At 41.4% G+C, this 17,472-nt stretch overlaps 1 protein-coding gene across 1 annotated transcript in view; it reads right to left on the bottom strand.

Moving 5' to 3' along the window:
* Window positions 1-17,472, bottom strand: part of ABCC10 (ATP binding cassette subfamily C member 10) — a 67,099-nt gene that overhangs the window by 19,227 nt on the left and 30,400 nt on the right. Inside the window, exons 4-6 of the mRNA XM_075863543.1 lie at window positions 2,932-3,159; window positions 952-1,111; window positions 741-868 (exon numbers count right to left, since the gene is read on the bottom strand). Of these exons, the coding sequence (XP_075719658.1) occupies window positions 741-868; window positions 952-1,111; window positions 2,932-3,159 (516 nt within the window). The remainder of the gene's footprint in view (window positions 1-740; window positions 869-951; window positions 1,112-2,931; window positions 3,160-17,472) is intronic.

Raw genomic sequence — 17,472 nt, 5'->3', positions numbered from 1 at the left:
CAGTGGAGGTGTCATTGGGTTCTACAGGGAGATTATGATCCAAATGGGACAGAGGAGACAACAAGAAGGATCTGGAGTCACAGCCCGGACCGGAACCAGAGGACGGGACCTGAAACGTGGGGTTCAGGAGGACAACTCCCAATGTGTCTGATGAGAGGAGAGGAAAACCCCCAATAGGAAAGATGGAGCTCAGATTATGGGATGGGGGTGGAGGGAATTATTACTATCGCAGCTGCAGCGTGTAAGGGGCAGATATTCTTCTATATGGGGGGTGGAGAATGAGGCCGCATACATCGGCCGTTGGCCACAAAGTTGAAAAAAAAACAAACATAAATGGCACAGTAAAGCTTTATGTGGTGGCTCATTGTATAGAACATTGAAGTCTCCCGCCCTTTCCTATACAGTATTAAAAATACTAAAAATACCGCGATACCACCGCCAGAATGGGGGTCTGTGCTTACATTCTGCATTTGCGCCAGGAGCTTTTCTAGCGCATGCGCCGAATGTGTTCATACACCGATGTGTGGGCAAAGCCGAACTGTAAAACCTTTACTGTACTGATCCCGAGATTGCATGTTCTACTCCAGTCACATCCTGAGCTGCAGTCACAATTCTGCTGTTACATCAGGTCATACTCCAGTAACACATAGCGGAGGTTACTACAGGATTTATACGGTCACTGCTCATTATATGGGTGTTCACAAGGGATGAGGCCTTCGCTGCCGTCAGGAGCTTCTCACCTTTTTTACAGACAGATGTTGAATGAAAAGTGTGAGGGATCCGGATTCCTTACTGTCCTTGACCTCTGACCCCCAGGAGAAAGTCGCGTTCCGCATCTCCACCACGGCAGATCCGTCTCCAGAAGGAGCTGAAACAAGTGAGACATCATAGCAAGACTCCCCCAGACCGGCATCATGTGACTAGCGACTACAGGACACCCCACAGTCTTACCTTCTGCCCTGTAATAGCGCAGCATGTCTTGATCTGGGAGGTCCAGGAAGGTCTGAATACGATCCAGAGACACTTTGGCCTCTAAGACTCCATTAAGCACCCAGGGGAAGTTATTGAGGGGCAGAATCAACATCCCCACCAAAGCCAAGGACGTAAACACCTGTGGAGGAGCCAACATCAAGAACTAACCACAAGGAGGCAGGACATGGAGGGGAAAAACAGGCAAGGTCAGGATTGATCTAGAGAGCAGGCGGGGTCAGGATGGATAGAGAGAAGATAGATGGAGAGTGGGAAGGTGCCAGGATGGATGGAGAGTAGATTTGTAGGGAGTGGGTGGGTTCAGGATGGATAATAGATAGGTGGAGAGTAGACATTGCCGGGATGGATGGAGAATAGATAGATGGAAAGATGACAGGGCCAGTATAAATAGAGAGTAGATAGATGGAGAGTAGACAGGACCAGGATGGATGGAGAGTAGATAGATGGAGAGTAGTCAGGACCAGGATGGATGGAGAGTAGACACAGGACCAGGATGGATGGAGAGTAGACAGGACCAGGATGGATGGAGAGTAGACAGGACCAGGATGGATGGAGAGTAGACAGGACCAGGATGGATGGAGAGTAGACAGGACCAGGATGGATGGAGAGTAGACAGGACCAGGATGGATGGAGAGTAGATAGATGGACAGGATGGATGGAGAGTAGATAGATGGACAGGATGGATGGAGAGTAGATAGATGGACAGTGGACAGGATGGATGGAGAATAGACAGGACAAGGATGGATGGAGAGTAAATAGATGGAAAGATGACAGGGCCAGTATAAATAGAGAGTAGATAGATGGAGAGTAGACAGGACCAGGATGGATGGAAAGTAGTCAGGACCAGGATGGATGGAGAGTAGACAGAACCAGGATGGATGGAGAGTAGACCGGACCAGGATAGATGGAGAGTAGACAGGACCAGGATGGATGGAGAGTACATAGATGGAGAGTAGACAGGACCAGGATGGATGGAGAGTAGATAGATGGAGAGTGGGAAGGTGCCAGGATGGATGGAGAGTAGATTTGTAGGGAGTGGGTGGGTTCAGGATGGATAATAGATAGGTGGAGAGTAGACATTGCCGAGATGGATGGAGAGTAGATAGATGGAAAGATGACAGGGCCAGTATAAATAGAGAGTAGATAGATGGAGAGTAGACAGGACCAGGATGGATGGAGAGTAGATAGATGGAGAGTAGTCAGGACCAGGATGGATGGAGAGTAGACAGTACCAGGATGGATGGAGAGTAGACAGGACCAGGATGGATGGAGAGTGGACAGGATGGATGGAGAGTAGATAGATGGACAGTGGACAGGATGGATGGAGAGTAGATAGATGGACAGTAGACAGGACCAGGATAGATGGAGAGTAGACAGGATAAGGATGGATGGAGAGTAGACAGGACCAGGATAGATGGAGAGTAGATAGATGGAGAGTAGTCAGGACCAGGATGGATGGAGAGTGGACAGGATGGATGGAGAGTAGATAGATGGACAGTGGACAGGATGGATGGAGAGTAGATAGATGGACAGTAGACAGGACCAGGATAGATGGAGAGTAGACAGGACCAGGATGGATGGAGAGTAGACCGGACCAGGATAGATGGAGAGTAGATTGGTGCGAAGTAAATGTGGAAAGTAAGGCCCTGTTCACATGGTGGAATATTTGCGGCAGAACCCGCTGCAAAATTCTGCCTCCCATTCATTTCATTGGGCGTCGGATGCTTCTTTTTCCAGACAGCTTATTTTTTCAGCTAGCGGGAAAAAGAAGCGTCCTGCTCGATCTTCGGGTGGATCTGCCCAAACCTCCTATTGAAGTCAATGGGAAGAGGAATCTTCCTGCATACGGCAAGAATAATTCCACAGCGTAAAATGTGTAAACAGGGACTTATCTAGGATCAGGGAACCAGGTGTAGTCCGGGGGGGGACTATGGCACTGACCTTTGCAGCTGTCAGCGAGTGTCCCAGCAATACGTAGGTGATAAATGTGATGATTGATATAAGAACTGGCAGCGCTGCCCACAGGTAAACACACATGGCATCCAAAAGCTTAATGGCACGAAGACTGCGCAGCTCCTGCTCCCGTAACCTGGTCACCTGACAGGCAAAGTGCTCCTCCCACGCGTAGAACTTCACCACCCGCATCCCGGACAGGAGCTCCGTCACCAGCTAGAGAGAGATCATACACCAGTGTTCTATATAGTATTATACACCAGTGACATCATCACTCTCCAGATATATTATATTATATAGCAGTGACATCACCGCTCTCCAGATATCAGTTATATTATACAGCAGTGACATCACCACTCTCCAGATATATTATACAGCAGTGACATCACCGCTCTCCAGATATCAGTTATATTATACAGCAGTGACATCACCGCTCTCCAGATATAAGTTATATACAGCAGTGACATCACCGCTCTCCAGATATCAGTTATATTATACAGCAGTGACATCACCGCCCTCCAGATGTAAGATATATTATACAGCAGTGACATCACCGCCCTCCAGATATAAGATATATTATACAGCAGTGACATCACCGCTCCCCAGATATAAGTTATATTATACAGCAGTGACATCACAGCTCTCCAGATATCAGTTATATTATACAGGAGTGACATCACCGCTCTCCAGATATCAGTTATATTATACAGCAGTGACATCACCGCTCTCCAGATATAAGTTATATTATACAGCAGTGACATCACCGCTCTCCAGATATAAGTTATATTATACAGTAGTGACATCACCGCTCTCCAGATATCAGTTATATTATACAGCAGTGACATCACCGCTCTCCAGATATAAGATATATTATACAGCAGTGACATCACCGCTCTCCAGATATATTATATTATACAGCAGTGACATCACCGCCCTCCAGATATCAGTTATATTATACAGCAGTGACATCACCGCCCTCCAGATAGAAGATATATTATACAGCAGTGACATCACCACTCTCCAGATATCAGTTATATTATACAGCAATGACATCACCACTCTCCAGATATCAGTTATATTATACAGCAGTGACATCACCGCTCTCCAGATATCAGTCATATTATACAGCAGTGACATCACCGCTCTCCAGATATATTGTACAGTAGTGACATCACCGCTCTCCAGATATCAGTTATATTATACAGCAGTGACATCACCGCTCTCCAGATATATATTATATTATACAGCAGTGACATCACCGCTCTCCAGATATCAGTTATATTATACAGCAGTGACATCACCGCTCTCCAGATATCAGTTATATTATACAGCAGTGACATCACCGCTCTCCAGATATCCGTTATATTATACAGCAGTGACATCACCGCTCTCCAGATATCCGTTATATTATACAGCATTGACATCACCGCTCTCCAGATATAAGTTATATTATACAGCAGTGACATCACCGCCCTCCAGATAGCAGTTATATTATACAGCAGTGACATCACCGCCCTCCAGATATCAGTTATATTATACAGCAGTGACATCACCGCTCTCCAGATATCAGTTATATTATACAGCAGTGACATCACCGCTCTCCAGATATCAGTTATATTATACAGCAGTGACATTACCGCTCTCCAGATATCTGTTATATTATACAGCAGTGACATCACCACTCTCCAGATATCTGTTATATTATACAGCAGTGACATCACCGCTCTCCAGATATCAGTTATATTATACAGCAGTGACATCACCGCTCTCCAGATATAAGTTATATTATACAGCAGTGACATCACCGCTCTCCAGATATCAGTTATATTATACAGCAGTGACATCACCGCTCTCCAGATATCAGTTATATTATACAGCAGTGACATCGCCGGTCTCCAGATATAAGTTATATTATACAGCAGTGACATCGCCGCTCTCCAGATATCAGTTATATTATACAGCAGTGACATCACCGCTCTCCAGTTATATTATACAGCAGTGACATCACCGCTCTCCAGATATCAGTTATATTATACAGCAGTGACATCACCGCTCTCCAGATATATTATATTATACAGCAGTGACATCACCGCTCTCCAGATATCCGTTATATTATACAGCAGTGACATCACCGCTCTCCAGATATATATTATATTATACAGCAGTGACATCACCGCTCTCCAGATATCAGTTATATTATACAGCAGTAACATCACCGCTCTCCAGATATATTATATTATACAGCAGTGACATCACCGCTCTCCAGATATATTATATTATACAGCAGTGACATCACCGCTCTCCAGATATCAGTTATATTATACAGCAGTGACATCACCGCTCTCCAGATATCAGATATATTATACAGCAGTGACATCACCGCTCTCCAGATATCAGATATATTATACAGCAGTGACATCACCGCTCTCCAGATATCAGTTATATTATACAGCAGTGACATCACCGCTCTCCAGATATAAGATATATTATACAGCAGTGACATCACCGCTCTCCAGATATCAGTTATATTATACAGCAGTGACATCACCGCTCTCCAGATATCAGTTATATTATACAGCAGTGACATCACCGCTCTCCAGATATCAGTTATATTATACAGCAGTGACATCACCTCTCCCCAGATATCAGTTATATTATACAGCAGTGACATCACCGCTCTCCAGTTATATTATACAGCAGTGACATCACCGCTCTCCAGATATCAGTTATATTATACAGCAGTGACATCACCGCTCTCCAGATATCAGTTATATTATACAGCAGTGACATCACCGCTCTCCAGATATATTATATTATACAGCAGTGACATCACCGCTCTCCAGATATCCGTTATATTATACAGCAGTGACATCACCGCTCTCCAGATATATATTATATTATACAGCAGTGACATCACCGCTCTCCAGATATCAGTTATATTATACAGCAGTGACATCACCGCTCTCCAGATATCAAATATATTATACAGCAGTGACATCACCGCTCTCCAGATATCAGTTATATTATACAGCAGTGAAATCACCGCTCTCCAGATATCAGTTATATTATACAGCAGTGACATCACCGCTCTCCAGATATCAGATATATTATACATCAGTGACATCACCGCTCTCCAGAAACAAGTTATATTATACAGCAGTGACATCACCGCTCTCCAGATATCAGTTATATTATACAGCAGTGACATCACCGCTCTCCAGATATCAGTTATATTATACATCAGTGACATCACCGCTCTCCAGATATATTATATTATACAGCAGTGACATCACCGCTCTCCAGATATCAGTTATATTATACAGCAGTGACATCACCGCTCTCCAGATATCAGTTATATTATACATCAGTGACATCACCGCTCTCCAGATATATTATATTATACAGCAGTGACATCACCGCTCTCCAGATATCAGTTATATTATACAGCAGTGACATCACCACTCTCCAGATATCAGTTATATTATACAGCAGTGACATGACCGCTCTCCAGATATCAGTTATATTATACAGCAGTGACATCACCGCTCTCCAGATATAAGATATATTATACAGCAGTGACATCACCGCTCTCCAGATATCAGTTATATTATACAGCAGTGACATCACCGCCCTCCAGATATCAGTTATATTATACAGCATTGACATCACCGCTCTCCAGATATTAGTTATATTATACAGCAGTGACATCACCGCTCTCCAGATATCAGTTATATTATACAGCAGCGACATCTCCGCTCTCCAGATATCAGTTATATTATACAGCAGTGACATCACCGCTCTCCAGTTATATTATACAGCAGTGACATCACCGCTCTCCAGATATCAGTTATATTATACAGCAGTGACATCACCACTCTCCAGATATAAGTTATATTATACGGCAGTGACATCACCGCTCTCCAGATATCAGTTATATTATACAGCAGTGACATCACCGCTCTCCAGATATATTATATTATACAGCAGTGACATCACCGCTCTCCAGATATGTTATGTTATATTATACAGCATTGACATCACCGCTCTCCAGATATCAGTTATATTATACAGCAGTAACATCACCGCTCTCCAGATATAAGATATATTATACAGCAGTGACATCACCTCTCTCCAGATATCAGTTATATTATACAGCAGTGACATCAGTGCTCTCCAGATATCAGTTATATTATACAGCAGTGACATCACCGCTCTCCAGATATCATTTATATTATACAGCAGTGACATGACCGCTCTCCAGATATCAGTTATATTATACAGCAGTGACATCACCGCTCTCCAGATATTAGATATATTATACAGCAGTGACATCACCGCTCTCCAGATATCAGTTATATTATACAGCAGTGACATCACCGCTCTCCAGATATAAGATATATTATACAGCAGTGACATCACCGCTCTCCAGATATCAGTTATATTATACAGCAGTGACATCACCGCCCTCCAGATATCAGTTATATTATACAGCAGCGACATCACCGCTCTCCAGATATCAGTTATATTATACAGCAGCGACATCACCGCTCTCCAGATATCAGTTATATTATACAGCAGTGACATCACCGCTCTCCAGATATCAGTTATATTATACACCAGTGACATCACCGCTCTCCAGATATCAGTTATATTATACAGCAGTGACATCACCGCTCTCCAGATATCAGTTATATTATACACCAGTGACATCACCGCTCTCCAGATATCAGTTATATTATACAGCAGTGACATCACCGCTCTCCAGATATCAGATATATTATACAGCAGTGACATCACCGCTCTCCAGATATAAGTTATATTATACAGCAGTGACATCACCGCTCTCCAGATATCAGTTATATTATACAGCAGTGACATCACCGCTCTCCAGATATAAGTTATATTATACAGCAGTGACATCACCGCTCTCCAGATATCAGATATATTATACAGCAGTGACATCACCGCTCTCCAGATATAAGTTATATTATACAGCAGTGACATCACCGCTCTCCAGATATCAGTTATATTATACAGCAGTGACATCACCGCTCTCCAGATATATTATATAGCAGTGACATCACCGCTCTCCAGATATAAGTTATATTATACGGCAGTGACATCACCGCTCTCCAGATATAAGTTATATTATACAGCAGTGACATCACCGCTCTCCAGATATCAGATATATTATACAGCAGTGACATCACCGCTCTCCAGATATATTATATTATACAGCAGTGACATCACCGCTCTCCAGATATATTATATTATACAGCAGTGACATCACCGCTCTCCAGATATCAGTTATATTATACAGCAGTGACATCACCGCCCTCCAGATATCAGTTATATTATACAGCAGTGACATCACCGCTCTCCAGATATCAGTTATATTATACAGCAGTGACATCACCGCTCTCCAGATATCAGTTATATTATACAGCAGTGACATCACCGCTCTCCAGATATCAGTTATATTATACAGCAGTGACATCACCGCTCTCCAGATATCAGATATATTATACAGAAGTGACATCACCGCTCTCCAGATATCAGTTATATTATACAGCAGTGACATCACCTCCCTCCAGATATATTATACAGCAGTGACATCACCGCTCTCCAGATATATTATACAGTAGTGACATCACCGCCCTCCAGATATCAGTTATATTATACAGCAGTGACATCACCGCTCTCCAGATATATTATATTATACAGCAGTGACATCACCGCTCTCCAGATATCAGTTATATTATACAGCAGTGACATCACCGCTCTCCAGATATCAGTTATATTATACAGCAGTGACATCACCGCTCTCCAGATATAAGATATATTATACAGCAGTGACATCACCGCTCTCCAGATATCAGTTATATTATACAGCAGTGACATCACCGCTCTCCAGATATCAGTTATATTATACAGCAGTGACATCACCGCTCTCCAGATATCAGTTATATTATACAGCAGTGACATCACCGCTCTCCAGATATCAGTTATATTATACAGCAGTGACATCACCTCTCTCCAGATATCAGTTATATTATACAGCAGTGACATCACCTCCCTCCAGATATATTATACAGCAGTGACATCACCGCTCTCCAGATATAACTTATATTATACAGCAGTGACATCACCGCTCTCCAGATATCAGTTATATTATACAGCAGTGACATCACCGCTCTCCAGATATCAGATATATTATACAGCAGTGACATCACCGCTCTCCAGATATCAGTTATATTATACAGCAGTGACATCACCGCTCTCCAGATACATTATATTATACAGCAGTGACAACCCCGCTCTCCAGATATATTATATTATACAGCAGCGACATCACCGCTCTCCAGATATCAGTTATATTATACAGCAGTGACATCACCGCTCTCCAGATATCAGATATATTATACAGCAGTGACATCACAGCTCTCCAGATATCAGTTATATTATACAGCAGTGACATCACCGCTCTCCAGATATAAGATATATTATACAGCAGTGACATCACCGCTCTCCAGATATCAGTTATATTATACAGCAGTGACATCACCGCTCTCCAGATATCAGTTATATTATACAGCAGTGACATCACCGCTCTCCAGATATAAGATATATTATACAGCAGTTACATCACCGCTCTCCAGATATCAGTTATATTATACAGCAGTGACATCACCGCTCTCCAGATATCAGTTATATTATACAGCAGTGACATCACCGCTCTCCAGATATCAGTTATATTATACAGCAGTCACATCACCTCTCTCCAGATATCAGTTATATTATACAGCAGTGACATCACCTCCCTCCAGATATATTATACAGCAGTGACATCACCGCTCTCCAGATATAACTTATATTATACAGCAGTGACATCACCGCTCTCCAGATATCAGTTATATTATACAGCAGTGACATCACCGCTCTCCAGATATGTTATATTATACAGCAGTGACATCACCGCTCTCCAGATATATTATATTATACAGTAGTGACATCACAGCTCTCCAGATAGCTGTTATATTATACAGCAGTGACATCACCTCCCTCCAGATATATTATACAGCAGTGACATCACCGCTCTCCAGATATATTATATTATACAGTAGTGACATCACCGCACTCCAGATAGCTGTTATATTATACAGCAGTGACATCACCGCTCTCCAGATAGCTGTTATATTATACAGCAGTGACATCACCGCCCTCCAGATATAAGTTATATTATACAGCAGTAACATCACCGCTCTCCAGATATATTATATTATACAGCAGTGACATCACCGCTCTCCAGATATCTGTTATATTATACAGCAGTGACATCACGGCTCTCCAGATATAAGTTATATTATACAGCAGTGACATCACCGCTCTCCAGATATATTATATTATACAGCAGTGACATCACCGCTCTCCAGATATATTATATTATACAGCAGTGACATCACCTCTCTCCAGATATATTATATTATACAGCAGTGACATCACCGCTCTCCAGATATCAGTTATATTATACAGCAGTGACATCACCGCTCTCCAGATATCTGTTATATTATACAGCAGTGACATCACCGGTCTCCAGATATCAGTTATATTATACAGCAGTGACATCACCACTCTCCAGATATCAGATATATTATACAGCAGTGACATCACCGCTCTCCAGATATATTATATTATACAGCAGTGACATCACCGGTCTCCAGATATCAGATATATTATACAGCAGTGACATCACCGGTCTCCAGATATCAGTTATATTATACAGCAGTGACATCACCACTCTCCAGATATCTGTTATATTATACAGCAGTGACATCACCGCTCTCCAGATATATTATATTATACAGCAGTGACATCACCGCTCTCCAGATATCAGTTATATTATACAGCAGTGACATCACCGCTCTCCAGATATATTATATTATACAGCAGTGACATCACCGCTCTCCAGATATCAGTTATATTATACAGCAGTGACATCACCACTCTCCAGATATAAGATATATTATACAGCAGTGACATCACCACTCTCCAGATATCAGTTATATTATACAGCAGTGACATCACCGCTCTCCAGATATATTATATTATACCAGCAGTGACATCACCGCTCTCCAGATATCAGTTATATTATACAGCAGTGACATCACCGCTCTCCAGATAGATTATATTATACAGCAGTGACATCTCCGCTCTCCAGATATATTATATAGCAGTGACATCACCGCTCTCCAGATATCAGTTATATTATACAGCAGTGACATCACCGCTCTCCAGATATCAGTTATATTATACAGCAGTGACATCACCGCTCTCCAGATATAAGTTATATTATACAGCAGTGACATCACCGCTCTCCAGATATGTTATATTATACAGCAGTGACATCACCGCTCCCCAGATATATTATATTATACAGCAGTGACATCACCGCTCTCCAGATATCAGTTATATTATACAGCATTGACATCACCGCTCTCCAGATATATTATATTATACAGCAGTGACATCACCGCTCTCCAGATATCAGTTATATTATACAGCAGTGACATCACCTCTCTCCAGATATCTGTTATATTATACAGCAGTGACATCACCGCTCTCCAGATATCAGTTATATTATACAGCAGTGACATCACCGGTCTCCAGATATCAGTTATATTATACAGCAGTGACATCACCGCTCTCCAGATATCAGTTATATTATACAGCAGCGACATCATCACTCTCCAGATATCAGTTATATTATACAGCAGTGACATCACCGCTCTCCAGATATCAGTTATATTATACAGCAGTGACATCACCGCTCTCCAGATATCAGTTATATTATACAACAGTGACATCACCGCTCTCCAGATATCAGTTATATTATACAGCAGTGACATCACCTCTCTCCAGATATCAGTTATATTATACAGCAGTGACATCACCGCTCTCCAGATATCAGTTATATTATACAGCAGTGACATCACCGCTCTCCAGATATCAGTTATATTATACAGCAGTGACATCACCTCTCTCCAGATATCAGTTATATTATACAGCAGTGACATCACCGCTCTCCAGATATCAGTTATATTATACAGCAGTGACATCACCGCTCTCCAGATATCAGTTATATTATACAGCAGTGACATCACCTCTCTCCAGATATCAGTTATATTATACAGCAGTGACATCACCGCTCCCCAGATAGCAGTTATATTATACAGCAGTGACATCACCGCTCTCCAGATATCAGTTATATTATACAGCAGTGACATCACCGCTCTCCAGATATCAGATATATTATACAGCAGTGACATCACCGCTCTCCAGATATCAGTTATATTATACAGCAGTGACATCACCGCTCTCCAGATATCAGATATATTATACAGCAGTGACATCACCGCTCTCCAGATATCAGTTATATTATACAGCAGTGACATCACCTCCCTCCAGATATATTATACAGCAGTGACATCACCGCCCTCCAGATATAAGTTATATTATACAGCAGTGACATCACCGCTCTCCAGATATATTATACAGTAGTGACATCACCGCCCTCCAGATATCAGTTATATTATACAGCAGTGACATCACCGCTCTCCAGATATATTATATTATACAGCAGTGACATCACCGCTCTCCAGATATCAGTTATATTATACAGCAGTGACATCACCGCTCTCCAGATATCAGTTATATTATACAGCAGTGACATCACCGCTCTCCAGATATCAGTTATATTATACAGCAGTGACATCACCACTCTCCAGATATCAGATATATTATACAGCAGTGACATCACCGCCCTCCAGATATCAGTTATATTATACAGTGACATCACCGCTCTCCAGATATAAGATATATTATACAGCAGTGACATCACCGCTCTCCAGATATATTATATAGCAGTGACATCACCGCTCTCCAGATATCAGTTATATTATACAGCAGTGACATCACCGCTCTCCAGATATCAGTTATATTATACAGCAATGACATCACCGCTCTCCAGATATAAGTTATATTATACAGCAGTGACATCACCGCTCCCCAGATATATTATATTATACAGCAGTGACATCACCGCTCTCCAGATATCAGTTATATTATACAGCATTGACATCACCGCTCTCCAGATATATTATATTATACAGCAGTGACATCACCGCTCTCCAGATATCAGTTATATTATACAGCAGTGACATCACCGCTCTCCAGATATCAGTTATATTATACAGCATTGACATCACCGCTCTCCAGATATATTATATTATACAGCAGTGACATCACCGCTCTCCAGATATCAGTTATATTATACAGCAGTGACATCACCGCTCTCCAGATATCAGTTATATTATACAACAGTGACATCACCGCTCTCCAGATATATTATATTATACAGCAGTGACATCACCGCTCTCCAGATATCAGTTATATTATACAGCAGTGACATCACCTCTCTCCAGATATCAGTTATATTATACAGCAGTGACATCACCGCTCTCCAGATATCAGTTATATTATACAGCAGTGACATCACCACTCTCCAGATATCAGTTATATTATACAGCAGTGACATCACCGCTCTCCAGATATCAGATATATTATACAGCAGTGACATCACCGCTCTCCAGATATCAGTTATATTATACAGCAGTGACATCACCACTCTCCAGATATCAGATATATTATACAGCAGTGACATCACCGCCCTCCAGATATCAGTTATATTATACAGCAGTGACATCACCGCTCTCCAGATATCAGTTATATTATACAACAGTGACATCACCGCTCTCCAGATATATTATATTATACAGCAGTGACATCACCGCTCTCCAGATATCAGTTATATTATATAGCAGTGACATCACCTCCCTCCAGATATATTATACAGCAGTGACATCACCGCCCTCCAGATATAAGTTATATTATACAGCAGTGACATCACCGCTCTCCAGATATATTATACAGTAGTGACATCACCGCCCTCCAGATATCAGTTATATTATACAGCAGTGACATCACCGCTCTCCAGATATATTATATTATACAGCAGTGACATCACCGCTCTCCAGATATCAGTTATATTATACAGCAGTGACATCACCGCTCTCCAGATATCAGTTATATTATACAGCAGTGACATCACCGCTCTCCAGATATCAGTTATATTATACAGCAGTGACATCACCGCCCTCCAGATATCAGTTATATTATACAGCAGTGACATCACCGCTCTCCAGATATAAGATATATTATACAGCAGTGACATCACCTCTCTCCAGATATCAGTTATATTATACAGCAGTGACATCACCTCCCTCCAGATATATTATACAGCAGTGACATCACCGCTCTCCAGATATAACTTATATTATACAGCAGTGACATTACCGCTCTCCAGATATATTATATTATACAGTAGTGACATCACCGCTCTCCAGATAGCGGTTATATTATACAGCAGTGACATCACCGCTCTCCAGATAGCTGTTATATTATACAGCAGTGACATCACCGCTCTCCAGATATAAGTTATATTATACAGCAGTGACATTACCGCTCTCCAGATATATTATATTATACAGTAGTGACATCACCGCTCTCCAGATAGCGGTTATATTATACAGCAGTGACATCACCGCTCTCCAGATAGCTGTTATATTATACAGCAGTGACATCACCGCCCTCCAGATATAAGTTATATTATACAGCAGTGACATCACCGCTCTCCAGATATCAGTTATATTATACAGCAGTGACATCACCGCTCTCCAGATATATTATATTATACAGCAGTGACATCACCGCTCTCCAGATATAAGTTATATTATACAGCAGTGACATCACCGCTCTCCAGATATCAGTTATATTATACAGCAGTGACATCACCGCTCTCCAGATATCAGTTATATTATACAGCAGTGACATCACCGCTCTCCAGATATCTGTTATATTATACAGCAGTGACATCACCGCTCTCCAGATATATTATATTATACAGCAGTGACATCACCGCTCTCCAGATATCAGTTATATTATACAGCAGTGACATCACCACTCTCCAGATATCAGTTATATTATACAGCAGTGACATCACCACTCTCCAGATATCAGTTATATTATACAGCAGTGACATCACCTCTCTCCAGATATCAGTTATATTATACAGCAGTGACATCACCGCTCTCCAGATAGATTATATTATACAGCAGTGACATCACCGCTCTCCAGATATATTATATAGCAGTGACATCACCGCTCTCCAGATATCAGTTATATTATACAGCAGTGACATCACCGCTCTCCAGATATAAGTTATATTATACAGCAGTGACATCACCGCTCCCCAGATATATTATATTATACAGCAGTGACATCACCGCTCTCCAGATATCAGTTATATTATACACCAGTGACATCACCGCTCTCCAGATATATAATATTATACAGCAGTGACATCACCACTCTCCAGATATCAGTTATATTATACAGCAGTGACATCACCACTCTCCAGATATAAGATATATTATACAGCGGTGACATCACCGCTCTCCAGATATCAGTTATATTATACAGCATTGACATCACCGCTCTCCAGATATATTATATTATACAGCAGTGACATCACCGCTCTCCAGATATCAGTTATATTATACAACAGTGACATCACCGCTCTCCAGATATCAGTTATATTATACAGCAGTGACATCACCTCTCTCCAGATATCAGTTATATTATACAGCAGTGACATCACCGCTCTCCAGATATCAGTTATATTATACAGCAGTGACATCACCGGTCTCCAGATATCAGTTATATTATACAGCAGTGACATCACCGCTCTCCAGATAACAGTTATATTATACAGCAGTGACATCACCGCTCTCCAGATATCAGATATATTATACAGCAGTGACATCACCGCTCTCCAGATATCAGTTATATTATACAGCAGTGACATCACCGCTCTCCAGATATATTATACAGCAGTGACATCACCGCTCTCCAGATATCAGATATATTATACAGCAGTGACATCACCGCTCTCCAGATATCAGTTATATTATACAGCAGTGACATCACCGCTCTCCAGATATATTATACAGCAGTGACATCACCGCTCTCCAGATATCAGATATATTATACAGCAGTGACATCACCGCTCTCCAGATATCAGTTATATTATACAGCAGTGACATCACCGCTCCCCAGATATCAGTTATATTATACAGCAGTGACATCACCTCCCTCCAGATATATTATACAGCAGTGACATCACCTCCCTCCAGATATATTATACAGCAGTGACATCACCTCTCTCCAGATATCAGTTATATTATACAGCAGTGACATCACCTCCCTCCAGATATATTATACAGCAGTGACATCACCTCCCTCCAGATATATTATACAGCAGTGACATCACCGCTCTCCAGATATATTATATTATACAGTAGTGACATCACCGCTCTCCAGATAGCTGTTATATTATACAGCAGTGACATCACCGCTCTCCAGATAGCTGTTATATTATACAGCAGTGACATCACCGCTCTCCAGATATAAGTTATATTATACAGCAGTAACATCACCGCTCTCCAGATATATTATATTATACAGCAGTGACATCACCGCTCTCCAGATATATTATATTATACAGCAGTGACATCACCTCTCTCCAGATATATTATATTATACAGCAGTGACATCACCGCTCTCCAGATATCAGTTATATTATACAGCAGTGACATCACCGCTCTCCAGATATATTATATTATACAGCAGTGACATCACCGCTCTCCAGATATCAGTTATATTATACAACAGTGACATCACCGCTCTCCAGATATCAGTTATATTATACAGAAGTGACATCACCGCTCTCCAGATATATTATACAGCAGTGACATCACCGCTCTCCAGATATCAGTTATATTATACAGCAGTGACATCACCTCCCTCCAGATATATTATATTATACAGCAGTGACATCACCACTCTCCAGATATAAGATATATTATACAGCAGTGATATCACCGCTCTCCAGATATATTATATTATACAGCAGTGACATCACCGCCCTCCAGATATCAGTTATATTATACAGCAGTGACATCACCGCCCTCCAGATATCAGTTATATTATACAGCAGTGACATCACCGCTCTCCAGATATCAGATATATTATACAGCAGTGACATCACCGCTCTCCAGATATAAGTTATATTATACAGCAGTGACATCACCGCTCTCCAGATATCCGTTATATTATACAGCAGTGACATCACCGCTCTCCAGATATAAGTTATATTATACAGCAGTGACATCACCGCTCTCCAGATATAAGTTATATTATACAGCAGTGACATCACCGCTCTCCAGATATCAGTTATATTATACAGCAGTGACATCACCGCTCTCCAGATATCAGTTATATTATACAGAAGTGACATCACCGCTCTCCAGATATCAGTTATATTATACAGAAGTGACATCACCGCTCTCCAGA

This window comes from Rhinoderma darwinii, chromosome 4 (assembly GCF_050947455.1).
Source record: "Rhinoderma darwinii isolate aRhiDar2 chromosome 4, aRhiDar2.hap1, whole genome shotgun sequence".
NCBI lineage: Eukaryota > Metazoa > Chordata > Amphibia > Anura > Rhinodermatidae > Rhinoderma > Rhinoderma darwinii.
This window is presented reverse-complemented; position numbering and strand designations above follow the sequence as displayed.